At 44.6% G+C, this 26,653-nt stretch overlaps 1 protein-coding gene across 17 annotated transcripts in view; it reads right to left on the bottom strand.

The window, feature by feature from the left end:
* The window catches only part of ENAH (ENAH actin regulator), a 145,325-nt gene extending 126,097 nt beyond the window's left edge, over positions 1 to 19,228 (bottom strand). For 2 of the 17 annotated variants that reach the window (XM_038542832.1, XM_038542847.1), the window contains exon 1: positions 18,945 to 19,141. In XM_038542832.1, the coding sequence (XP_038398760.1) occupies positions 18,945 to 19,078 (134 nt within the window). In that variant the 5' untranslated portion in view covers positions 19,079 to 19,141. Of the gene's footprint in view, positions 1 to 12,026; positions 12,476 to 13,198; positions 13,222 to 14,890; positions 15,081 to 18,944; positions 19,167 to 19,202 lie in introns of those variants that run through there. The other 15 variants (XM_038542848.1, XM_038542849.1, XR_005362288.1 and 12 more) reach the window with 14 other exon arrangements.
* Between the last annotated feature and the right edge of the window lie 7,425 nt (positions 19,229 to 26,653).

Below are 26,653 nucleotides of genomic sequence, written 5' to 3'. Positions count from 1 at the left end.
CATATCCAGACGAATCTAAAAAGATGACAGAGATTTTCGCCAAAGCAGATGATTTGAACAAAATAACAGACAAGTATAACAAAATACTAAAGCAATACAAAATAATGCTGTCAATCTCCCCTAAAAAATGTAACTACAAAAGAAAAATTGTGTTATTTGCAGATGACATTTTGAAAGAAATCAAACACGAATATATGAAGTAGTCTCTACCCCTGTGAACCATATACCATTCCTCAAAGCTTCTGAAAAACGTTAATGGCTATTCCTTCATTAAACTATAAACACAAGAGAAGCCATTGTGTCTATGCACATATTTACTTTTTTAAAGTAGTTTCTGAGGATTGATCTTACTGGGCCATATCACTAACTCTGGAATCACAGAGCAGGAATCATGCATGTATGCCAAGAGTTCAGTCTTAATTCCCACCGCAGAGGGAAGCCACTGAAATGAGTTATACAGGAGACTGAGCTGACCACACGTGAACTGCAGAAAGAGCTGACTACAGCAGAGACAGCACACTGGATGGGACAACAGGCCAACACAATAGCGAATCCAGAAGAATGTGCATATAAAAATGTAATACAGGACAAAAGGGGTCCAGAGGTCTCGATATGATGCACTGCCAGGCTCCAATAAGATGCCAGGTTGCCCAAGGACACAAAAGTAACCCTAACACAGAAACATTCACTAACGAACTAACCTTTTATTTTTTTTTAAGATTTTTATTTATTTGAAAGAGAGAGAGAGCCAACAGGGGGAGGGACAGAGTGAGAGGGAGAAAAGTAGACCCCCTTGCTGAGCAGAGAGACTGAAGTAGGAGGTCGACCCCAGGACCCTGTGATCATGACCTGAGCCGAAGAGCTGAGCCGAAGATGCTGAGCCAACAGAGCCACAGAGGCGCCCCATAAACTAACCATTTTTAAAATCAGTCCCTATGAAACATGCGTGCCAGTTGCACTGGCCTCTGGGGGGTCTATTTCCCCTTTGCCCTATCAGTCTCTCCATGACAGGCACATGTTTCAATGACAAAGCAACACAACGCAAACCATGTACAAAGCAGAAGTGCAAGCCTTCCAGACAATGCAGGCGCCTTGGGGTGCTTGGGTGGCTCTATATGCCTGCAGCTCAGGTCATGATCCTGGAGTCCTAGGATCCAGCCCCACATCAGGCTCTCTACTCCGCAGGGAGCCTGCTTCTCCCTCTCTCTGCTGCTTCCCACTGCCCATGCGCTCTCTTAAATAAATAATCTTTAAAAACAAAAAAAGAGGCAGAGCTTTATGAAGTCACCAAAAATGATGAGAACCATTTCCAACTTAGGGGCAAAGCCACAAAAACAACAATCTGAGAAGGCCATGGACTGGAAGAAAAGGGAACTCAGCGGGTGGAAAGCGCACTCCCGCACCCTGACCTGGGTGGTGGTTACAGAGGCATGCAGACTCAGGACAAATCCACCAGGCTGTGTGTATGTTCGTAACACATACATTTAGCTGTGTGCAAATTATACCTTCACAGGGGAAAAAGAACACAAGAGATGATAGATCCTCCTTCCTCCAAGAATTACGGGTTCTGGACAGTCAAGCCTAGAAGCCCTACAGCCAACCTGCAGCAGAGATCAAAGACATCACAGAGCCACAGGGTGCAGCATGCCCAGACCCCATCCCACCTCTGGACTCTCAACTACAAGTCAGTAAATGCTAATGTTTCAATCCATTTAAATACAATCAATCTGTTACTTGCAGCTGAAAGCATTTTAACAGATACAATAAGTAAATAACTGGAGAAAGCTAACAGAGATGAGGTAATGGGAGGTAAATGGAAAGAACTGGCCTCACAAATGGAGCCTTTGAGTATTTTGGCAAAATTACTTTCTTTGGGATTAACCTAGAAAACTATCACGACATGAGGGGGTATACAGTTCCGACCTACATTACAATTTTTAAAGAAAAATTAGGTAAAAAAAGAAACATTTGATTCGCTCTTGTTCCATTCTAAGAATTTAACACAGTTGCAACCACAGCATGAATGTTTTCATAATTTTGTTTCATTTTTCAAGATTAAAGCCAAATAAAGCCTTTTCTCCCCACCTCTGCTATCTCCAAAGTGTCACTCAATCTATTCTGGGTCTATTCATTCTACAGAGCCTTGCTCTTGGACCAATTATTTTCAGAAAATAAAGAGCCTTTAGATGATGAGATCACAAAGAGGACAAATCATTCGCTCACATATCAACATTTTAGAAAATTCAAATACACACTTCAGTTCATACAAGTTAACAGGACAGAGAAGCCCCAGAGCACACTGGTTGAAAGCATGAGCTCCAGAACCAGACTGCTGGGTTGGGACCCCAGTTCTATTGGTTACTAGCAGGAGACCCTGGACAAACATCTGTGGCTCAGCATCCTCATCTATAAAATAACAACAGATCCTACTTTATAAGCTGTTAGAGGAGTATCAAATAAGTAATATGTAAAGTATTTCAGGCAATGAGTACTCAATAATATCAGGGATTATATTCCAAAATCTAAGAAAACCGAAGAATATAAATGCAGACATTGGAATTAAGTTCTTAGCAAATAAAAAAATTTTTCTAATCCCAGGCATTATGTTTAAATACAAGCATATATACTTTAAGAAAAATTAAGACAATCAAATATGGGAATAGATGTTGCACTGACAGTATAAATGAGCTAAAAGTTTAATTTCTAAATATAAAAGAACTTTTTTAAAGGTAGCAGCACACCAAACCTATTGAACATTTTAGAATCTATACGATCCTGCACCTTCCCAGAGATGACATGAAAAATCTGAATGTGGAAAGACTGGAAAACTTGTTATTTAGAGTCAATTCTGTCCTCTACCCATTATTAATTCATTAACAGAACACAATCCAAATCAAAACCCCAAAAGATTTGGGGGTATACCTTTTATTTCATTTTTAACTGATAAAAATCATTCTACAACTAATCTAGAAGAATACATTAAATGAACAAGTAAATAAAGTTTTGAAAATCCTAAGAAAATGAACAGTAACTTCCCTTACTGGGCATTAAAATACAAACTTAGGGTCACTGAACTGTGAGGAAACAGCACTGAATTAGATGATCAGTGAGTCCCGACCCAGAAACAAGTATTTATGGATACCCGGTACACATGAATGTGGCATTTCAAACCAATGCGGAAGGATGAGTTGGTCAACAAAGGATGCTGACAGGTGACCAAACACTCCATCTTCAGGTTGATACTAACCTAACCTCCCCACCTGACTTCACAATAAATTGCAGGTGGCTTATACTGCAATAGAAATGAAACCATTGAAAGAAAAGAAAATGTTGGGGCATATGCATACACTTGCAGCTAGAGAAGGCATGAACACCCAAGGCAGAAACTATCAAGGCAAGGACCAACAGATCAGACAGGAAAGGATAGCACTTCTACCCCAGAACAAATGAAATTAAAAGACAAGGTGATGAGTCTCCTCCCACACAGACTCTGGTCTTGACCGGGTGCCTGGCTCCGGCCCAGGAGACATGAGAACAGGTCACAGGCTGAGGTCTCATGAGAGCCTATGCACCAAGACCGCCACTTCCAAGTGAGAGACAGACACACCAGGTGAACCCAGCCCAGGGCTGAGAACGCACAAGTGAGTCTGGGGACACCAACAGCAGAAGTGCGTGGCCAGCTCGAAATATTCTAGTAGGTAACTGAACTGCATGATGTGGGGCTACCTGTTAGGGAGATAATAAACCGCCGCAAGAAAGACTTAACATCCTGCTGGGAAAACAGACAAATCGCAGCAGCAGACAATCCCCACGAAATCAGAGCTGTCCAATAATCACACGAAGAAACATCCAACTCTCCTGGTAAAGAAATACAAATCAAAACACTGAGGGGTGCCTGGCTGGCTCAGACAGCAGAGCAGGCAACTCTTGGTCTCGGGGTCATGAGTTCAAGCCCTGTACTGGGTGCAGAGATGACTTAAAAGAAATTTAAAAAATAAAACATTGAGATAACACCGTCTGCCTACCAGATTGGCAAAGACCAAAAATATCGATAATGCCCTAACTTGGCCAGCATGTCAGAAAACCTGCACTCTCATTTACTGTTGCTCATTTGGTAATGGGTATCAAAAACTAATAATATTCCCTTTGGTCTGGTAAACTAATTTCATTTGTTATTCACTCAAATATTTCTTGTGTACTCACAGAGCCTGTGCTGGGAACTATGAACACAGTCAGATCAGGATCTTAATAATTCAGGTTTTATTCAAAGAGTCTAAGATGCCTTTAGCAGGGAGTAACAACAGCCAAGGGCCGCTTTTAAGATCATTCTAACTGCACAGAGAAGGGGGAGCAAGAAGGGAAACGAGGAGATGCAAGGGGTGCCTGGTTGGCTCAGTCTGAGCAGCGTGTGACTGGATCCTGGGATTGGAAGTTCAAACCCCATGTAGAGAGATCACTTAGAAATAAAATCTTTTAAAAATAAATAACAATACACAAATGTTCACGTGGAGAGTAGAGTCAGGGAGAAGCAGCAGAGATCAACCTCACAGGACCTGCTAACAAAAGAAAAAGAAGGAAAAAAATGACTACTACTGATTCTACTACTAGGAATTTATCCTAAAATATAAGCAGATGTGCAGATACAAAATATCAAACATGTGCACAAAGACATATATTCAAAGGTGTTCATAGCACTAGCAAAAATAATAGAAAAAAATCTAAAAGTCCATCCCCTAAGAGATAAATTAAGTAGATTAAGGCCATCTGAAGCATCATGAAAATGCTCTGTATTTAGTGACAAGAATTAAGTAGAAAGGCACCAATTACAAATCATATAATGTAGTATAATTTCACTTATAAACAGTATGATCTCACTTGTATTTAAAACATACATGTACATGCACATACACATTTAGGGCTGTGTAATGCTCTGCATTAGAAAAAGTCTAGAAAGCTACAAATCAAAAGAGCAAAATTCTAGATGATCTGGGTCTGAGTTAGTAACCTCCTTCCATACCTTCTAAAATCTATGTAAAACCTGTACTGGAAGTTTCTAATGAAAGAGAAAACATCACTAAAACAAAATACAACACTGACCAGATATTTATTTGGGCAATAGTAATTGGTTCATTTTCTCAAAACACTATAAACACAAAGATTAAAGAGATTACAAAATAATAAAAATAACCCAAAGTTTTAAATTAAAACTTCTGATTCATGAATCTTATCTTGTTAAAAACTGAACGTTACAAAAAAAAAAAAAACTGAACGTTACAATTTGCTTGTGACGCTAGTCTAAGGTGAGACAGGAGTCTGAGAGAGGAGGGGATTGCAGAATGAAGCAGACACAAATATAACCAAGGTAGAATCATCCTGAAACCACAGAAGAGCCCTCCACTGCAACCAGGACTCCTTGGGGATTTGACCTAAGAATAAGAGGAATAAGATGACCTGGAATAAGAGCTATTCATCTTATTCCACTTATGCTCTGGGGTTCTCTAGAACCTTCTTCCCTACCAAGGTAACACAGATAACATAGAATCCACGGAGGACAGAAGATCAAGGGCCTCACGCACACAGTGACACCACTTCTGGAATTCATGCCATGAGATGCACCAGTTACCAAGACCAAAAGTTCTAAAAGGCCTTCACCCCTGGAAAAGTCCTCATGCCCCAAAGACAAAACTTCCTTGGGTGTTTGAGGGTAATATAGACATACCCAAGAAACCTCACCAGCAGACTACACGGTCTTCTTCAGATTCTCTGGGACTGGCTTCATGTACTGTCCGTGACCTCAGCCATCCGCACCGCTGGCAGGGCTACCAAAAAGAGGGTTCCGACGGCACTCAGGCCCCCAGGAACACCCCGGCAAGGCGTCCCCTTCAGCACTCCCACCTACCCGGCTGCCCACAGAGAAAAGCCCGGGGGGTTCGGCCTTCAATCTCTCTTCTTCAGAAATAGGAAGATGTCCATTTACAGATTCGTCCAAAGTTGTACCAATGTCAGAAACCTGGTAAAGCGAATGGTATCATCTATTCTAGTGAATAAGTGAAAATAATAACACAGGGATGAAAGAGTAGGGTTGAGATATAACTCACATACCACAAAATTCACCATTTAAAAGGATCAAGTACAGTGGGCTGTGCAACCGTCACCACCGTTTAATTCCAGAACATTTTCATCCCCGCAGAAAGAAACCCCGTGCCTACCCACAAAAGCAGCCACTTCCCACTCCTCCTTCAGTCTCCCGCTCAGGCCCTGGCAACCGTTCATCTGCTCACAGCCTCTACAAGACGTGCCTCTGCTGGACAGTTCCTACCACAGGAGCCCTGGCACTTGTGGCCCTGGGTGTCTGGCTTCCTCCACTCGCACCTTCTCTCCATCCCCGCCATGTGTCAGGGCTGCTCCTCCTGACAGTCAGATGCTGCTCCGCTGGGTGGGTACACCACACTCTGCTGCGCCATCAGTGGTCCGAGAACATCTGGGCTGTCTCCACTCTGTGACTATTACGGGTAATGCTGCCATGGACATCTGGGTACGAGATTCTACGTGGACACACGCTTTCGTTTCTCTGGGGGTCTGTACCTGGGGGCGTAGCCGCTGGGTCAACAGTGACTCTGTGTTTAACTTTCTAAGGAACTGCCAGGCTGTGTTCCAACACAGCTGTACCACTCCACACGGTTCTTCACATGGTTAACACAAACTGAAAAGAAGTGGGGGATTTACTCCTCTCAAGTCCATTTTATGTGCCGAAGACAGCGCCAGGGTTTTACAGAATTTCTAATTTAATTTTCCCAACAATTCTATAATGCAAAAAGTATCTCCATTTTACAGAAGAAATTCAAATCTCAAACTATAACCTACTCAAAAATCAACGAATTGGCACACGTCAAAACAGAACCCAAACTCAGGCTGACTTGAAAGCCTGTCCACTTCACCCTCTGCCAGGCAACCTGTACACTCCAATACATGCAGCACACTGCTTCACACCAGAATGATTCTTTGGAAAAGCTACCTGTTAACTAAATTTATTACAATCATTATAAAACAGAAACTTCCCATGTACAGAAATTTCTAAAAAATATTAGATCTCTTGCATAAATCAGCTCCCTCATTTATGTTCTTTAGCAAATAACATTCACACATAAAGTTATTGAAAACCTGTCTGTAAACTGCCTAAATGTAAGGGTAGCTTTTCTTTTTTTTTTTTTTTTTTTTTTTTTTTTTAATTTTTATTTATTTATGATAGTCACAGAGAGAGAGAGAGGCACAGAGACACAGGCAGAGGGAGAAGCAGGCTCCATGCACCGGGAGCCCGACGTGGGATTCGATCCCGGGTCTCCAGGATCGCGCCCTGGGCCAAAGGCAGGCGCCAAACCGCTGCGCCACCCAGGGATGTAAGGGTAGCTTTTCCATCAAAGTTCTACCAATGACAAAAAAAATCTGGGTACCTTCTGCTGTGGACTGAACTGTGCCCCCCAAAATTCATAGGCTGAAGTCCTAATCCATGATGTAACTACATTTGGAGACTGGACTTTAAAGAGGTAGTCAGGATTAAAAGAGGTCATAAGGGTGGGGCTCTAAATCCACAGGACTGGATTTTATAAGACTTTATAGGAAGAAGAAAAGGGATCGCTGTCCCTGTGTCTCTGCCACATGACAACACTGCAAGAAGGCAGTTTGCCTATGGACAGCGAGAGCCCTACCAGAACCCAGCCACACCACACGGGCACCATGGTCTCAGACACTCAACATCCAGAACTTTGAGAAAAATAAGTTTTTGTGGTTTGAACCACCCAGTCTATGGTATTTTTTGTTATAGCAGCCTGAGCTAAGAAAGACATCTTCATGAGTATCAGAAACTACCCCATTATTGGTATTATTTTAAGCACTGGTAAGAATGTAAAGGATGCACTAAGCGGAGTAGAAATAAGCTAACCCAATAGACACACAAAAGCTTTGTGCTCAAAAATATTTACAAGTCCCATGATCAGAAAGACTGAAAAACGGAATGATGACCCTTCTAACTCAGAATGTAATGAGACAGTGCATGATCATGGTATCCTCCAAAGGGCTTTGGAGTCAGACAAACCAGTCTCACACTCTTTTTGGCCATTTCTGAGCTTTGTGTCTGAATAAGAGACAAACTCTACTACATGTAATTCCCTGTGGCCCAGATGCTGGCTTCTGTTTGAATCAAAGTAACAAATACTATGGGTCTGAACCCAGTACAACCTAAAGAATGTTACAGGTGCTCCAAAAATGGTGGTTGTCACTGTCAGCACACAGATTCTGGAAAAGGATACCCTGGCCAAAGCCAAGAGCATCCACTATTTGCTAAATATTTTACAATACCATAAATATAAAAATGCCACCCCTGCCCTCAAGGAGCTTACAGGAAAAGGGACAGAGAGATCCAGATATTTATAAAACAATGTAATAAATGCAAAAACAAAAAAATATACAGAGTATATGGGAACACAGGGGATTGGCTGGGAGGTAGATAAATCTGGGACATATCCCAGGAGGCTGACAAAGAATTCCCTTGCTTTCTACTCCAGAAAGCTTCCTAAGACTTTACTTAGGGAACCACCTACTGAGGGACAGCCCAACTTTCTTTTTTTAAAGGTTTTTTTTTTTTTTTTTAAGATTTTATTTATTTATTCATGAGAGACACACACAGAGAAAGAGAAAGAGAGAGGCAGAGACTCAGGCAGAGGGAGAAGCAGGCTCCATGCAAGGAGCCCGACGTGGGACTCGATCCCAGGTCTCCAGGATCACACCCTGCAGCACTAAATCCTAAACCGCTGTGCCACCGGGGCTGCCCTCAGACTCTCCTTTAACTTTTATTTACACCCAATCCCATCCATCAATTGGGAGGGAGAGTGGATTTAAGTGACACAGAAAGAGTTTACTTCTCTTTCTCCCTCACAATCACATAAAAATTGAAATCACATTTTCCCCAAATCCTTGTTACATCCATGATAAAGACTGCATGTTTTACAAGTTACACAATCACCCTAGATTTAAGCTGGCTGTAGGGTAAACAACCCAAACCATCAGTCTGGGATGTCCTTTCTTCCATACCAGCCAAATGGGGTCTGCCTACTTATTATGCTTATTCCAACCGGGCTAGCTAGGTATCCAAAACCTTGAATACCATACAAACTTCAGTAAATTTTCTCCATTAATCCAAACTGTTACTCAAGATTGATTCACTTACTAAACACCTAAAACACAAACTGATGCCTAAATACAAAGCACTGGCATTCCACCAAAAATGCAAATTTGGCTCCTGCCCCTAAAATAAACCTCTGTGGGAAAGTCACACATCCAAAAACCACAGTATAAATGAAGACCAGTGAGAACAGACACTAGTATTTGCATCCTTTCATAGGTATCTCACTTGACACTTGACAACATCACAATCCTGTGACAAAACAATATCTCTGTTTTTACCAGTCTGCTTAATTAATGAGCAAATCCTGAATATTCTGAGCCCTGATCCTACCACACTCTAAAATGTGTATATAAGCTTATCGTTACCATAAAGGAAGGCAACAAAATCATAACAAGTATCTCAAACACTCCACACGGGAAGATATGTAAAAGATCAGTTTCCTCACTTACGAAATAAAAGACAGCAGGGCCAGATTAGGTGATCAAATAAGGAGCATTTCAGGAAACACTCCCGCTGCCACTGTGTGGGACCACACATGTCCCAATCAAACCCTGATGATGAGAAAGAACATCATGCACTCTCTCCCGCCAAGTCCAGGATTGCATTTATGTCCCTATCAACAAGGGAGCCACTATCAGGGGGAGTAGATAAGCAAAATGTAACCCACTTGACATCTGTGAACTAGAAAAGACCTAGAAAGGTAAAGCAAACTACCCAAAAGTTTTATAGAACTAGTCTAAGAGCTAAGCCCTGAAAACAAGAGGAACATAATTGTACGCTGCCATAAAGCATACAAAGCATCTTCTCTTCCACTGCCATTTGACCCTCACTACCACCCAGGCAATAAGTCTCCCCATTTTTACATATTTTAAAGTGTGGATCAGTGAAATCATGTAATTAGGTCCAGGTTATCCAGCTAGTAAGTGGCTTCCATGAAGCCTCACAACCTTACAGGTGCCCTTCCTTTTTAACATGCAAAAGTCACAGAATAGTGGAAGCACAGCAGGACCCAAGAATGTCAATCCAAAAACTTCCAGGCTCTTCTTACCGACTAGCCTATGTGCAACTGTGTTACATCAGATAAGCTCCTTCTTCCATAAAAAAGGATCTTGAGGCCCCTGGGTGGCTCAGTCCATTAAGCATGCGACTGTTGATTTTGGCTCAGGTCATGATGTCAGGGTCATGGGATCAGCCCTGCACTGGGCTGTGTTCAGTAGGGGCCCGCTTGACATTCTCTCCTTCTGACCCCCCCTCCCCACCCATGTGCTTGCTCTCTAAATAAAATTAATAAATAAATCTTTAAAAAGAAAACTCTTGGGATCCCTGGGTGGTGCAGCGGTTTGGCGCCTGCCTTTGGCCCAGGGCGCGATCCTGGAGACCCGGGATCGAATCCCACGTCGGGCTCCCGGTGCATGGAGCCTGCTTCTCCCTCTGCCTGTGTCTCTGCCTCTCTCTCTCTCTCTCTCTCTGTGTCTATCATAAATAAATAAAAATTTAAAAAAAAAAAGAAAAGAAAGCTCTTGAGTAACCAGCTAGTTAATAAAAAAGCAATCATTTTAAAAAAGCAATCTTTTAAAAAAGGCCTACACTCTGTTAATATTACATATATACATACCTACCTCAAACACAAATCATCATTTTGCAACATTTTTTGCAACATTACATAAATGAAAAATAGTAGACCCAAGGAGCTAGATGTTAAGCTAACAAAACTACCAGCTTTTTGGGCCTCCACCTTTTCCCTGTCTTATACAAGAAGACATTTGTTAAAGAATCTTCCTTAGACTAAGTATTAGCCAGTAATTCCATATACAGCTTTTTACATGTATAGAATGCCTTTAAGACTGTCTCAGGAATGTAAAGCATTATCCAGTTCCATTCTGCCTAGGAATATTACACCCAGGGAGCCTACTATTCCTGAAATTGAAGTCATCTGAGAGATCTTATCACAAATATTTAAATGGCAACATATTCATCATATCCTCTCTTTGGAATTCTGACCAACTTAATGGAAATTCCTGCCCATGCATTCCTATTTCTGGATGGACTTTAAACCATCAGAACTACTCCTTAATATAATTTAAAGACTCGATACGGTAACACTTATGTCGTTCAGTACTTAAAAGCATCATTGAGATGAAGTCCAGTATGAATGCAACCCTGAAAAGCCCTTTCTTAACACCGAAATATCCCAAAGCTTTCTGCAACCAGCACAAGAACCTTTTACTTCCATACCAAAGCAGCCTACTTTTACAGGGATCTAAGGAAATGCGTACACATGAGCTGCACCAACCACCTGGCAAATAATCCAATCCCTACCAAGTGAAAAGCTGATCCTCTTTTGTGCTCTTAAATTATTCAAAATTAGCCTACAAAGAATTGCTGTGGACTACCCGAACAAACCTTTCAGACCTGTGCACCATGTTCTGTTTTTATGCTACTGGAAAGCATCAGTGCAAACTTCCTTCTCCAAATTTAGTAAGGCACAGAGCAGGAGCTTAGAAATTACAAATTACTCTGCATTAGAAAAGGAACTTTTAAAGTGAAGAATAATTTACCTGTGACAGACTGGCAACTATACATGATAGTGATCAAACTTCATCAAATACCCAAAACTTTTTTTTTTTTTTTAGTACATAACCTCTGAATCAGAAAGCTTTATGATGATTTTATTTTAAAATACCCCAGTTTTTGCTGTTTTACATTTCTCAATGTTGACATAAATTTACCCCAAAATCGGAGGGAGGGGGGAGGACTTGTAACCTCTGGCCTGCAAGACTCCTTTCAGCATTGAGTGTTTCAAGCAGAAATGAACACTCCCTGGTATTAGAAACTATATCGTTACCTATGTTTTATTACAGTTCCTGCGTTTCCAAGGACGTCAGTACCCGGATAAAGAACTATATACTCCAACCCAAGGTTCAAGTTTTTCCAGCCGAATTTCACAGACATGATGTTTCCGGGTGTGCAGGTCATAATTACATTTTAAACGGACCCATCACATTTGAAAATAAGTTGTGTGGCATGACTAAGGAAAAGGGGTCACTCAGAAATCCGTATTTTTAAGGCCAAGAAAAATCAGGCTTCCTAACTCGGAATCAGAGAAAAGCTCATTCAAATTCCCAGCAGCTGAAGCGGAAAGCCGAGCGAGATCACTCAAAAATACATCTTAAACACAAAAATGGGAAAGTGTTCAACCTTGGGAGGAGGAATAAAAAAAAAGAAAGAAAACTAGCGTTTAAGACGGAAACTACTCAAACGGAGCGAGAATCCCAATGACATGACATTTTCTCCCACGGCGACGGGAATCTGGAGGGTCTCTGCGCCGCTGGCCCGTCGCGCCGAGCACAAAAGGGCTGGGCCGCCGCGCCCCGGGAGCCCCCCTCGCGGCCCGAGCAGGCCCCGCGGGACCCCCAGGCGGGCGGGCGGGCCGGCCGGCTCCCCAGGTCGCGGCCCCGGGCGCGGCGGGCGGCGCGCAGCCCCCCAGGAGCGGGCGGCCCCCCGCAGCCCGCCGCCCCCCGCCCGCCGCCGAGGGGAGCCGCCGCCGCAGCGCCCCGCGGCCCCCGCCCCGCCCGGGCCCCTCCCGCGCTCCCCGCACCCGCCGGGCGCGCAAAGTTTTCCGCCGCCCCCCGCCCCCCGCCCCTCGGCTCCCGCCGGGAGGAAGGCTCACGACTCCTCACCTCCGCCCGGAACAATACCCGTCTCCCGGCAACGCGCACGCCGGGCCCGCGCCCCCTCCCCAGCCCCCTCCCCAGCCCCAGCCCCAGCCCCAGCCCCATCCCCATCCCCGCTCGGGGCCGGCCGGGCGGGCGCGGGGCGCGGGGTGCGGGGCGCGGGGCGGGCGGGGGCAGGGGGCCGGCCGAGCAGGGCCTCGGGGACGCCGGTGCGGAGCGAGGCCCGAGGGACAAAGGGACGGGAGCGGCGAGGCCGGGCGGCGCCCGCCGGGCTGGGGGCCTGCGCGGGGTCGCGGCGCCCGCCGCACAATGGCCCGCCGCCCCCGCGCGCGCGAGCCCTCACCTCATGGTGCCGGCGGCCGGGGCGCGGGGGGCGCGGAGCCGGGGCCTGTGCTCCGGGGGCGGGGACGTGGCTGGCGGGCGGCGGGCGGCGGGCGGCGGGCGGCGGGCGGCGCGCGGCTCCTCCTCCGGCGGCCGGCGCTACACCATGGCCCCGCACAAAGCGGCGGCACCGGCCGAGCGCGGGAGACGCGGCGGAGGCTGCGAGGGCGGGGGAAGCGTCGTCCCCGCTGCGGGAGCGCCCGGCCGCCCTGGGAGGGAGCCCGCCGCCGGGCCGAGTGCAGGCGGCGCCGCTGCCGCGGAGGAGAGCCGCGAGCGCCGCGCGGGGCCGGGGAGGCGGGGCGCGCGGCCCGGGAGCACGCAGGCGCCGCCCTCGCTCCCGCCCCGCCCCTCCCCCTCCCCCCCTCCCCTCCCCCTCGCCGCCCCTCCTCCTCCCCTCCCCCTCCCTCTCCCTCCCCCCTCCCCCCGGGGCGGGGGCGGGGGCGGGGCGGGAGCGCCCCCGGGCCGGCCCCCGGGCCCAGCCGGCCTGCGGAGCGCGCTCGGCTGATCGGCTTTGTGGCTTCTGGCCCACCCGCCTGCGCTTCCCCGCGGCCGGGCTGCCGGGGGGCTGCGGGCGGTGCGGGGGAGCTGCGGGAGCTTGCGAGGCTGCCGGAGGTGCAGGGGGGTGCGGGGGACCGCGGGAGGTGCAGGGGGCTACGACGGCTGCGGGGAGGTGCAGAGAGTTGTGGGAGGTGCGGAAGGCTGCAGGGAGGTGCTGGGGGGGTGCGGGGGCCGCGGGGGGCCGCGGGAGGGGGACGCCTAATCGCGACCCCGGGGCCGCATTGTCTCTGGGCCGGCCTGCGCGCCGCACCGGGGGCGGGTATGACCTCATCCCGAGCGGTGGGGGTGGGGGTGGGGGTGAGGGCGGGGGGGAGGGGAGTTGCCGCCGGGGTGGGGCCGGGGGCGGGGGGGGGAACCCCGCGACAAGGGGGGGGTCTAGGGTCCCGTCTTTTACTGGGTACCAGGTCACCTGCTTTGAAAGGTAACTGCGGAGTGCGGGCGCCACAAACTCGTGGAGAGCCCGGAGGCGGGGGCCGTCCTCCAAGGAGGCAGAATTGATGGTGTAGGAGGCGATCGGCCTCCAAAAGCAAATCTACTAATCAAGTAAGAATTCAGACTGGACAAGTGACAGGCATCCTGAAGTCCCGAGGAGGAGGAGGAAGGGGAGGCGGAGGGGGTCCACTGTACAAAAGGTGGCTGCGATGGAAACCACCGGGTTCCCAGTACCGCACCATCCTGTCCAAAATGGAGGACCTAGCATGACTCCAGGAACCGATTCAAAAGTTTTGGTGTGTTATTTTAAGATGGAGGTACAATTCCAACTGTAGTTCTGACACTTGAGATCATTTACACTTGCAAAAGAAAAGCCAGCAAGTGACAGTCATGCCTGGTCAATGCCCGACTCCTCTGTAATGGAACTGTGCGGCCCAGTTTTAACTATAAAAAGCTGCCTGGTTTCAGACTCCATACCGGGTGATTTTCCTTTGGGAACCTGCAGCCTCAAACCAGCAGCCCTAGAGAAGCAGTGACCTGGAGCTATGGCAGAGGACCAGGGTGGCCTCAGGTGGTGGTGGGAAGCACAAGCTCCGTGAGGCTGCTTTCACAGAGCATACTTGGAGAACACTAATTTCCACCCACGCAGCTAATTACAGCTTACCGCCACAGAGTATTGTATTCAGGGATCTCCAAGCACTGATAATACCCTGGCCAGTCAACTGTCCTTGTTGCCATATTGCAAGCAGAGACGGAGGCAGGGAGCTCCAGAACTGGATGAGTTAGTGCACTGGGCCCCGTTAGCTGCCAACTATGAGGCCCATCCTCTTGCCATAGCTACCAACTATGAAGTCCCTCCTCTTGCCATAGCTACCAACTATGAGATTCATCCTCTTACCATAGCTACCAACTATGAGGTCCATCCTCTTGCCATAACTACCAACTATGAGGTCCATCCTCTTGCCATAGCTACCAACTATGAGGTCTATCCTCTTGTCATAGCTACCAACTATGAGGTCCATCCTCTTGCCATAGCTACCAACTATGAGGTCTATCCTCTTGTCATAGCTACCAACTATGAGGTCCATCCTCTTGCCATAGCTACCAACTATGAGGTTCATCATCTTGCCATAAACACTCACCGTAATTTATGTTGTTAAAACGCGTGCCCCTCAAAGATTCGCCTCCAAATTAACCAAAGACCGTTTGCTGTGGAGGCTTTTTTCTTGGAAAAGTAATAAGACACACCGAACCATCTTGGGGGAAGTATTAATAAGACATACTCGACCACAGAGCACTCACACCAATCTGCCTTCATCCATTCACAGCACCACAATAAATCCAGCAGAGCTTAGGTTTCAGGGAAAACTCTCACAAAGGGCCGAAAGGGGGTGGAGATTTTGCTGTAATGACTCAGACCACCTCCTGCCAGAAAATGCCTTACTGATGACTCCATAACCTACTTCTCGTTTGTGAAATTTAATCCATCCCGCACTCAGTGATCTATCACATCATCTCTATCCTAACAGCAAACATTCCAATGGTATGGGCACCAAATTAAGCAATCCGAGTGGAAAATGCTGCTCTTATTTTCTACATTTATTAAAAATGTACCGGCCAAGAATCTTGGCTGCCTACGACCATTTCCATCCTTTGGCGTGGCAGCTTGCCAGCTCGCGAGTTGGTCATACCATTGCCTTTGGATTTAGATATTGCAATGGGCGGCCTGACCTCCAAAGGTCGTTCTGTAGAAGGACAATTTGTTGCTTGTGACAAAATGTTGTTGCTTCTCATTCATATTTGGTTCAACAGTCCAAGAGGGCAAAGAAAAACTTGAGCTGGGAAATCACAGACTAATTCTGGTCACAGAGCAAACTTTGCAGAATGTGTTGCCATATAGAATAAAAGAATTTTAGAGATGGAAGGAATCTTAAGTCCCTCCCACTCATTTTTCCAAAAGCAGAAAGCGAGACCCAGAGAGGCTAAGTAAACTGCCCACTGTCACACAGCTACTTGGTGGTAGAATTTAAGCCCATGATTTCCAATGACTGCTCCTTCCACCACATCATACTACCTAACAATGGCAAAAGTAACAGTGGGGTGAGGCAGTCAGAGGTAATGCTGATTCTCTTCTCATAAACCCTGCTTTAAAATAGGCTGAGATTATGTGTTGCTCAGCGGGATGGAGAAAATGGTCCTAACTCCTCTTAAGAAGGTTGCTCTGCCAGAAGCCCAATGTCTGACCTTTATGTAGGCACCCAGATGTTTGAACGCTAAAGGAAGGCAGCAAGGCAGGAAGGAATGTCTGCTTGCTCTAATCGAAGATGAAGAGGAGACTATTCATCAAAAGAAATAGATTCTCTTCTTAACACTGAGTGTATGAACCTCCACTTCCCCACATCGAGTGATGCCCCAGCTGAACGTGACCGTAGGAGGTCTCCACACCCTATGGATTCACAGCCTGAATGTTGGTCTACACATCTGTTAGCAGTGTGCACCCAGGCATAAGATGAAACAAAACCCATGCTTCTGTCGAAGATGAATTTGCTGCAGGAGTGTTGTCAGTCTGGCTCTGAGGGTTCTCTCAGAACATGCCTTGTTTAAATTCGTCTGATAGCATCAGTGTGGGCTTGCCCTCCATTTATGGGCATGAGGAGGATGCATGACTAATGCTACTCACCAGTCAGGAAATTGGTGCTAAGGATTACAGGCAGTCTCCCCGGCACCCAAAAAAGGGTTCTCCCCTGAAAAATTAGGAGTTACCTAGGGAGGAGTGAGGAAGAGCAGGTAGTTCAGAATGAACATGATTGTACACTTTCTTCTTCCATGTATCAGTATATTTTCTTGTGTGGCAATTAGTTCACAGCGTATTTTTTGTTTATTTCTCCAAGAATGGAAAAAAATAAAATAATGTAGAACATGATATTCCAGTAGGATTCAAGATATTTTTCTTACTCATCTTTCAGCTCTAGCTGCCCATATATAATCTGGGTCCTAAAATATTATGAGAAGACATAGACGTAAGAGGAAAGTATTTGCCTCTGACATTTGCATTTTTCTCCCATTTGTCAGTTTTCTCCCTTCCAAATTAGGATTTATTTAGTTAATTTCATTTCTTCTTCCCAGAGTCTCTTCCCTTCGTGCTTCACTGTGTAAACTTGCAGAAGTTTCCCAAATCCTGAACTGTCCCACTGGAGTAACATTAATTGGTAGACATCATATTCTAGAAGATGCAATACATTATTTCCACAACATTCAGCCATGGCTGCCATTCAGAGGTGGGGGGGGGGGCACAGGAAAAGAATCCCAAACAGACCTCCTGCTGAGCGGGGAGCCCAATGCAGGGGCTCTGTCTCACCACCCATTAGATCATGACCTGAGCCAAAACCAAGAGTCAGAAGCCAAATTGAGCCACCCAGGTGCTATTTAAGGAATATGGCAGGTCCACTGGAGTTCTAGATAACAATCAGATCATGGTGCTTTACAGATTGGATTGAAAAGAAGCACCACCACAGTCTGGTTCTGAACTCATACACCTTATAAGATCTGCCGGTAGCTTGGGAAGAACTAGTGGTTGCCCTCTTGCATTTGCATTGGTTTACTTGTCCCATTTACTGTAATCAAACTCGAGAATACCAGTGAGTTACCTTAGGGACATTGCAATCAGGTGACAACAGACCTTGGAATCTTTCCTCAAAGGAGATCAGGAGGAAAGTTAATAAAGAAAAGATTATTTTCTGCCTAATTACAGCAGAGAAGAAAGTTACTACCACTAGGCTGTATCCTGAGCAAGCTGTCCAAAATTAATTCACACTGCTTCACACCACATTGTTTGTGGCTTTTTTCCTACCTCCAGGTTGTTGAAAAATTCATTTAAAAAAAAAAAATCCCTATTATCTTTCTCTTTGAAACTCTGGCTAAGCATGGTGATCTGGTTCGAGAAATTCTAGTTCGAGAAACGATCTTTGAATCTTCATTTCCTCAGGTTTAATGTCAAAATGCAGGCTCTGGTCAAGTCTTCCTACAGTTAAAGAAAAACAGCAACCTCCACACATTGTAATGCCCTCTGGTCACTTATCATTAGTACCAACTTATGATGAGGGAAAGTGATGATGTCATATCCATTGCATCTAGAAAGATATTGGGTCCTTGGGCAAGGGAGCCCGTGGCTAAATACTTCATGTAGCAGTAAGGGAATTGAATTGCAAATCGAAAACTAAGGAAATTAAGGAGAATCATTCCCATCTCCTCTCTGTGCTAACAATACCTGCTTTATATGGAAGCTGAAATGGATAGTCTCTACATCTGAGAAAACTAATGGTTTTAGAGTCACAGGAATGTGAGAGATGAGTGTGGCTTGGTGATTGGCTCGCCAATGATGGTATTTGCTAACCCGCTAGGCACAGACATACCCCAGTTAATCCTCCTGACGTTTCCTGGGAAGTGGGTCCCATTATGGTCATCCTTGCTGTGCAGGCAGCTCATGCAAGTGAAGCAAAGGAAGGTTAAGACACTTGCCGGGAGCCACACAAGCAGTAGATGAGAAAGCCGGAAAGGCCAGTTCCACGGGCTACATCAAGCTCTGCACCTGACAGCCTCCTCTGTCCCTTCTTCTGATTAAAAAAAAGAGAGAGAGAGAAAGACTCACAAGGTCCACTTAGGAAGTAAAACTAACACATTTAAAAACAAATCAAACCAAACACTCTCAAGTCACTTACCTTTTCTTTGCTGACCCCAGGTAGCTATGACAGGAGTCCACCCAGTAAATCATGACACTCAGGTCACCCGGCTGGAAATAGACCCCTCTGTTGGGCACAGGTTTGCATTCTGAGTGCCTGGGATGGTGCCTCATGCAACAGAGGCACTCGATGAATGAGTTAAAAGTCTCCAAATGAAAGACCTCTAATAATGTTTGTTCATTTGCTTTCCAGAATAATAATAATAATGCTACTGAGAAGTGACTGGAGGTAACTCACCACTTCACCATGTCTTCACCTCTGGTGTCCCAGGCACACAACTACCAGAGGTGTACAGAGCTTGGAGGAGCAGTTTCTTAAACCAGCCTGTTGAGCCAAAGATTAATGTTGAAATGCTTGGAGCAAGCACACTGGCTAACATTTTTTGTTGAATACACGGCAATAAACAAACGAAGCCAAGCCCAAGTATGTTTTCAGAGGTCCCTAGAGAAGTGTCTACATTCTCTTTATTAATCTTCTGGTTAGTTATCTGAGAGCCTAGATAGGAAAATGCCACACGCCCTGGGTGACCCCATGCTCTCTGGAGCTTCGGTTGTTCGCAAAGGAATCAGCATGAAAGTCTTAGTCCAGGATAAGAGTTATAATCTCTGAAAAGGACTCATCTATTTCTTGAGATACCCTCCTGTGAAAGACTTTTTTTAGGATTGAAGTACTCATGAAAAATGTATCACCAATGCACATGGTTACAATAAGTCAGGGAAAGATCTAGAATGCAACCCCACTTACCATCTTAGATTCCCGTCTATGCTTTCTTATCGAACTCAGGTGGCATTTTCTATCTGTCAAGCATCTCACCATTACTTTTTCTTTACAGAGCTCCTGTTTGGGGGTGCCTAGGTGGCTCAGCCAGTTAAGAATCTGCCTTCAGGGCAGCTCTGGTGGCTCAGTGGTTTAGCGCTGCCTTCAGCTCAGGGTGTGATCCTGGAGACCCAGAATCAAGTCCCACATCGGGCTCCCTGCATGGAGCCTGCTTCTCCCTCTGCCTGTGTCTCTGCCCCCCCTTCTCTCTCTCTCTCTCTCTCTCTCTCTCTCTCTCTCTGTGTCTCATGAATAAATAAATAAAACCTTAAAAAAAAAAAGAATCTGCCTTCAGCTCAGGTCATGATCTCAGGGTTGAAGATCAAGTCCCACATTGGACTCCACACTCAGCGGGGAGTCTGCTGAAGACTCTCTCTCTCCCTCTCCCTCTGCCCCTACCCTTCCCTCTAAAATAAATAATTCTTTCAAAATAAATAAATAGCTCCTGTTTTGTGTGTTTGTTGCGATGTTGCCTCCACTGAGCATCTCACTGAACTCGAGTTTACTTGGTGTCTCTCACTTACAAACAATATTTCCCTTCAAAAGTTCACAGTCTGGTCTTTTCTTCTTACTCTTCATCTTACTTTCTCTCCTATTACTAATGAGATGGTAGTCTCAATTTGCTTTATTTGAGTTATTTATATCTTCAGGCCTCTGTTTTGTGTCAAGTCTGGTTTGGTGCTCCTTTCTTATTGAATGATGCCCAAATTAAGTTAAGAAACAATTGCTGAGACAACTGGCCTGTGAGTCTTCATGTTCCCCTGGTATCCCAAGCACTGTGGTCTGTTTTATATTGAAAATTGATGTATCTAGCTAAGTCCACAGTTTATGTCAGGTTTGACTCACAGAACTTTCCAAAGTAAGTCTGTTCTATGACTGGAGGGATACAACTAGGGAAAAAAAGTTGAAGCAGTCTAGGTGTGAGCATAAATGCATAAAAGCTGTTGACACGGGGAAGTTTGATCTCTTGGTTGACTCCTGCTCATTTGGCATCAATCCATAGCATATAAGGCACTTAATCCTCTCCTAATGTTGGGGTTTCTAGTGAGAGGATGCTGAGTGGAATATAGTAACAAGGAGCCCTGATGCTGAATCTAATGCAACTACTCCACCAGTGCTATCAACTTATCAAAGAAAAGGAGCTTTTCTACTTTGGCCTTCCATCCAGATTCTTTCGTTAGGATTCTGATTGCAAATGACAGAAACCCAACTTGAAGTAGCTTAAGAAAAACAAAAAGAAATTTAGGAGTATATTTCTTTAAAAAAAAAGATTCGTTTATTTATTTTAGAGAGAGGCAGAAGGAAAGGGAGAGTTTCCAGCAGACTCCACACTGAATGCAGAGCCCGACGTCACAACCCTGAGATCATGACCTGAGCTAAAACTAAGAGTCAGTCAACTAACTACACCACCCCAGTGCCCCTAGCTGTATATTTGTTTTTCTTAAGCTACTTCAAGTTGGGTTTCTGTCATTTGCAGGCCCTTAGAGGTAACCAATTATGTGCAGATAAGATAGGAGTTCCTGAGGTCATGCACAAGAATTGCAATTTATAAGTTGAGTGATTGACATTCTTATTTCTCTCTCGGCATATTGGCCTTTCGATATCCACAAATCTTTAGTAAAATATCACTAGAATTTTCCAAACTGTTCCCAGCTGGCCCACAAGATATGAATAGTCTTTGTTGATGCTCAAGTTCAATTTGAGGGGTGGGACTAGAACCCCTCTTGGGCCATCAGGTTGGTGGCAGAGGTAGATATGAGGAAGATACTCCCTCTAATCCATCAAACTCTTCAGAATCACTCAGCATGGTTCTCAGTAAGGGACTGTTGTCTGGCCAAGGAGCCAGGCTCAAGTTCAGGCTAAAACCCATGTTTCTCTCCAATTTTAAAAAGACACTGAGATCATCCCTCAGAAGAGTTCAAGAGGGCCATTTCTCTCCAAGGAGAGGAAGCGAATATTCCTGGAGGTCTCAGAGCAAAATTTCAGATCTTGGCTTCCAGATGTACCAGGCGGCAGTCCAAGGGCATAACTGCAGGGAAGCTAGAGTATGTGAAGGATCCAAGGAGGCTCTAAGAAGCAAACTTAGAGCTCAAGACACTCAGGTCTAACGGAAGTGGACATGACAGGAGGAGGGAAGAACCACGATGGATTTGGGGGAGGACAGCCCTTTACAAATACCTGGGGCCAAGCGGTCCGCGAGAAGTCCTGGAAACCAATAGGTTATATATCAGTATATGTGTGTCCTGGCCAAAGGACCTCTCAGTGGTGGTTTTTTTTCATTAGGGGGGTCCCAAGTCACTCTCTGCTGCCTATATGGGACCTATAATGGACCTATATGAAGCACTCCCTTTTAGAAGGTTGTAATGGACTTTTACTTTAAATATATACATATATATATATATATATATATATATATATATATATATATATATATACACACATAATTTATTCATGAGAGACACAGAGAGAAAGGCAAAGACATAGGCAGAGGGAGAAGCAGACTCCCCACATGGAGCCCAATGAGGGACTTGACCCCAGGACCCCAGGATCACTACGTGAGCCAAAAGCAGATGCTGAACCACTGAGCCAAACAGACATCCCTGGACTTTTACCTTTTAAAGGCCAGCTTGCACTTAGGGAATTATTTCTCATGTAATGAAGCCTTGGCAAAGGCAAGGATGACTGGTGTCTCAAAGAGTCAAAATCTCATCTGTCTTTCATTTTTACCCTCTGAGTATTAACTTCTTCCTCCTAGGTTGGCTTCTTCACAAGACTACAACCACAGCTGCCAGCATCTCCTGGCTCCCCTCTTTCTTGGCCATCAGAGGGACTGCTCTACTCCAACGGACTGTGGGCGGAGAAACAGTGACAAGCCCCAACTGACTTGCTTGGGTCTGTGCCTGTACACAGTCCGGCTTGAGTCCATGCATGGCTGGAGAGCCCTTCTAGAAGCAGACCCCTGCAAGGAGAGAAAGGAGGCTCCTCGAAAGAAGAGAGGGGATTTTCTCTGAATATAAAAATAAGACAGTCACAAATTCTCTGGCTTCCTTGCCAAGTTCTGCTGCTTCCCAGTGGATCACTCGTTTAAGGATTAAGATGGAAAAGAACAGAATAAAGTCCACATAATGGCATCATGGCTGTGGACCAAGTTCTGGGCAATGTCTCTCTCTCTTCGTTTTTTCTCATTTCATCTCCCTCCATATTTTACTTCTCTGTATTTCTTTTTTTTTTCTTTTAAGATTTAATTTTTAAGTAATCACTACACCTGTCGCAGGACTCAGATTCATAATTTTGTTATCAAGAGTCACATGATCTTCCAACTGAACCAGCCAGGTGCTCCTCCACATTTCTTCTCACCTGGATGTATAATAAAAATCATGAAAATAAGAATAAAAATGAAAATAAAAAGGAATCGTTTTTTAAACTTTCTTTAAACAGGGGCACTTGGGTTGCTCAGTCGGTTAAGCATCTGCCTTCGGGCTCAGGTCATGATCTCAGGGTCCTGGGACCAAGCCTCAGGCTCCCTGCTCAGTGGGGAATCTGCTTCTTCCTCTCCCTCTGGCACCCTCCACCCCCTGCCTCGTGTGCTTTCTCTTCCTTTCTCTCTCTTTCTCTCTCTCAAATAAATAAATAAAATCTTTAAAAATCTTTAAAATCTTTAAAAAATTTCTTTAAACAACAACATAAAAGGCAACCAATGGTTTTACACTTACATGCATAAATAGAGCAGAGATGCATTTTAAAAAGATAGAAAAAAATAAAAATGACCTTTCAAACAGGTACAAGGTGATGTGTGAACCCTTAAATTATTTCTAATTCTACTGGAGTTTGTGAATACCCCCATTAACATCTAGTTGAGTTGCTTTTTGCTACTGTGCAGAAAAAGGGCTTTGTATTATATTAGCTGCTGAATTTTACCGTAAAATCTCTTCCTTTGGTTAGTTGGGTGGAACAGGAGGTCCTTTCTATATTTGTTTCTGTCTGTGTCTATTTGGGTTATTTTAAGACATCAATCCATAATTAAACAGACCAAGAGGGAGGACACCTGGGTGGCTCAGTGGCTGAGCACCTGCCTTCAGCCCAGAACGTGATCCTGGAGTCGTGGGATCAAGTCCCACATCGGGCTCCCTGCATGGAGCTTGCTTCTTCCTCTGCCTATATCTCTGCCTTCTCTCTCTCTCTCTCTCTCTCTGTGTCTCTCATGAATAAATAAATAAATAAATAAATAAATAAATAAATAAATAAAATCTTAAAGAAGAAAGCCTCAGATCAACTACTGTGTTTTTAGTTTATTTCATCCACCATCGTAGTTCAATGTATGATTTTTAAATAAAATTTATTGTGGTACCACTTATATAAAATAAAATGCACCTACCTCAAGTGTATATTTTTTCAGTGAGTTTGGGCAAATTGATGTGCCATGTGACCACCAGTGCAATCAGGAAGTAGGAAAAAGTTCATCACCTGAAAAAGCTCTTTCGTAACTCTTCCTAGTTCCCTTCTCCACCGACAGCCCCAGGCAATCACCAGTCAGTTTTGTGTCATCAAAGATTAGATTTGATTTTTCTAGAGCTTCATATAAATGTAATCATGCAGTATGAACTCTTAGGTAGACTTCTTTTACTCAATAAGATGTATTTGCTATTTCTCTGTGTTGTTATGTATATCATATGTATATCAGTACACCTTTCCCTTTTTTTGCTGAGTGGTATTCTATTGTGTGGATATACCACAATTTGTTTATCCATTTATCTGTTGATAGACATTTGGGTTGTTTCCAGTTTTTAAGCTATTTTGCAAATAGCTGATATGAACAGTCATATACAAGTTTTTGTGTAGATGTATGTTTTCATTTCTCTTGGATAAATATTTCAATTTGGAATGGCTGGATTATCTGGTTAGCATATATTTAACTTTACAGAAAACTGCCAAGCTGGTTTCCAAATTGTTGTACCAGTTTACCATCCCACCAGCAGTATATGAGAGTTCCAGTTGCTCCACATCCTGACAACACTTAGTATGGTCAGCCTTTTTAATTTTAACCATTCTGATGGATATGTAGTGCTATCTCATTGTGGTTTTAATTTGCATTTCCCTGGTGACTAATGATGTTGAGTGTCTGTTCGTGTGCTTATTGACCATCTGTATATCCTCTCTGTTCCTCATTATTACCACTCTTCCATGTTTAGGGTTTCCTGTCTAGAATGTAAATTGGTAATTGAACTCTACCATAAATCACTGATCATATCCTCACTGAACGTATAAGCCTTCCATGGAGCCCTATTTGCTCAGAATACAGTTCACACTTCCATAGTAGTCAATGGTTTTACCAGTTGAGTCCCATAAGATTTTTTAAGACCAATTCCCTGTCATTTTTCTTCCTTATCTTTTCTCCCTGCCCCTGTGTCCCCCACATTTGCATCTTAGATGTTGACCGCTCCCTAACTCTGCCATATATGCTTATGGGGCTGTGGCTTTCTCATGCCATATAATCTACCTGGGAGCCCTTCACTGGGTGACCCAGGTAGATTGAATTCTTCATGTGAATTCATAAATTCATTCTTTAAGGCCCAGCTCAAAAGTCTTCTCTTTTGGGAAGCCTCCTCAACCTGCTCTGGTAGAATTAACAGCTATCTTTTCTTTGTGCTTCGGTGGTACTCAGCACATGCTGCGACAATGGACTTCACCACAGTCTGCTGGGTGCCTGCCCGGGGCTGCCTGCCTGGAGTCTAACTCTTCAAGAGCAGCAGTGGTGTCCTACCCCTGTCTGCATCCCAAGCGCCTTCCATTGACTCTTGCTTGGTAACACTGGCTGACCAAGTGAGGATATACGACTTAGCTAATAAACCCAAAACCTGCCTTGAGGTCAGGATTCACTCTCTATTAGACCTGCATCTCCTTATCTGTGCATTGAGACTAGAAGAACTGATTCATAGTAACTTTCCAGGTCTAATGTTTTTTAAATTCTATATTTAGTATTTGAAATCCAGTAAAATAATAAATTTCACCGTACTCCAAAACTGGATGATGGATCCAGCTGCTTGGAGGAGCAGCATCTGGTTCATTAGGAAGTGGCAAGGTGAAAATGGTGGCATTCTTCTCTATCACCTTTGCTGGCAGATGTGCTAATGAAGAATTGCACCATTTGGGTCTAAATCTACAAGTTAGCAGCAACAGCACATTCTCACATTTTTCTATGAGTTCATGCCTTTCTGTTTCTATGTGTCATGGGTTTTTTTTCTTCTACAGTTTGAGGGTAGACAAAAGGAAGAATGATAGTACTTAGGCACATACAGTCTACTATTTAGCTGGATAGTCACAATTAAAGCAATCTAGTAATTATGACTTAAATTGTAACTTGTAGGATTTACCATCTTTTTAAAAAAAGGTTGTTTACCAAGTATATCAAGTTAAAAATACATGGTGAAGACATTTTTTCCATACCGGATATGACAAATATTGTTTTAAATAATGCAAATTATCTATAATATTTTTTGACCTATAAATCCAGAAGTTTCCTTCCCACATGATTATCCTGGAAAAAGTTAGAAATTGAAGTGGTCTATGATAGCTTCTTAACTTCTTCCCAGTATTATAGCATTCATTAGCTGGCAACAGCCAGAGCCAGCTCTACAATTCAGATTTTGAATTTAGCAAGTGGTAAATCATTTGTAAGACCCAAAATACACAAAGCTACAGCAGCGACAATATCCTTTGCAAGCATTTCAGAAGGATCACCAGCACACTGCCAACATGTATTAATTGTCCTATAAAAAGACACACATGAAGGCGTCAGCCCCAAAGGTCTAATGACACCTAAGCATTGTTAAAATTACTGTTAACTGTCCATTAACTCTGAAGTGAAAGCTGCT

This window comes from Canis lupus, chromosome 7, assembly GCF_011100685.1.
Source record: "Canis lupus familiaris isolate Mischka breed German Shepherd chromosome 7, alternate assembly UU_Cfam_GSD_1.0, whole genome shotgun sequence".
NCBI classification, from domain to species: domain Eukaryota; kingdom Metazoa; phylum Chordata; class Mammalia; order Carnivora; family Canidae; genus Canis; species Canis lupus.
This window is presented reverse-complemented; position numbering and strand designations above follow the sequence as displayed.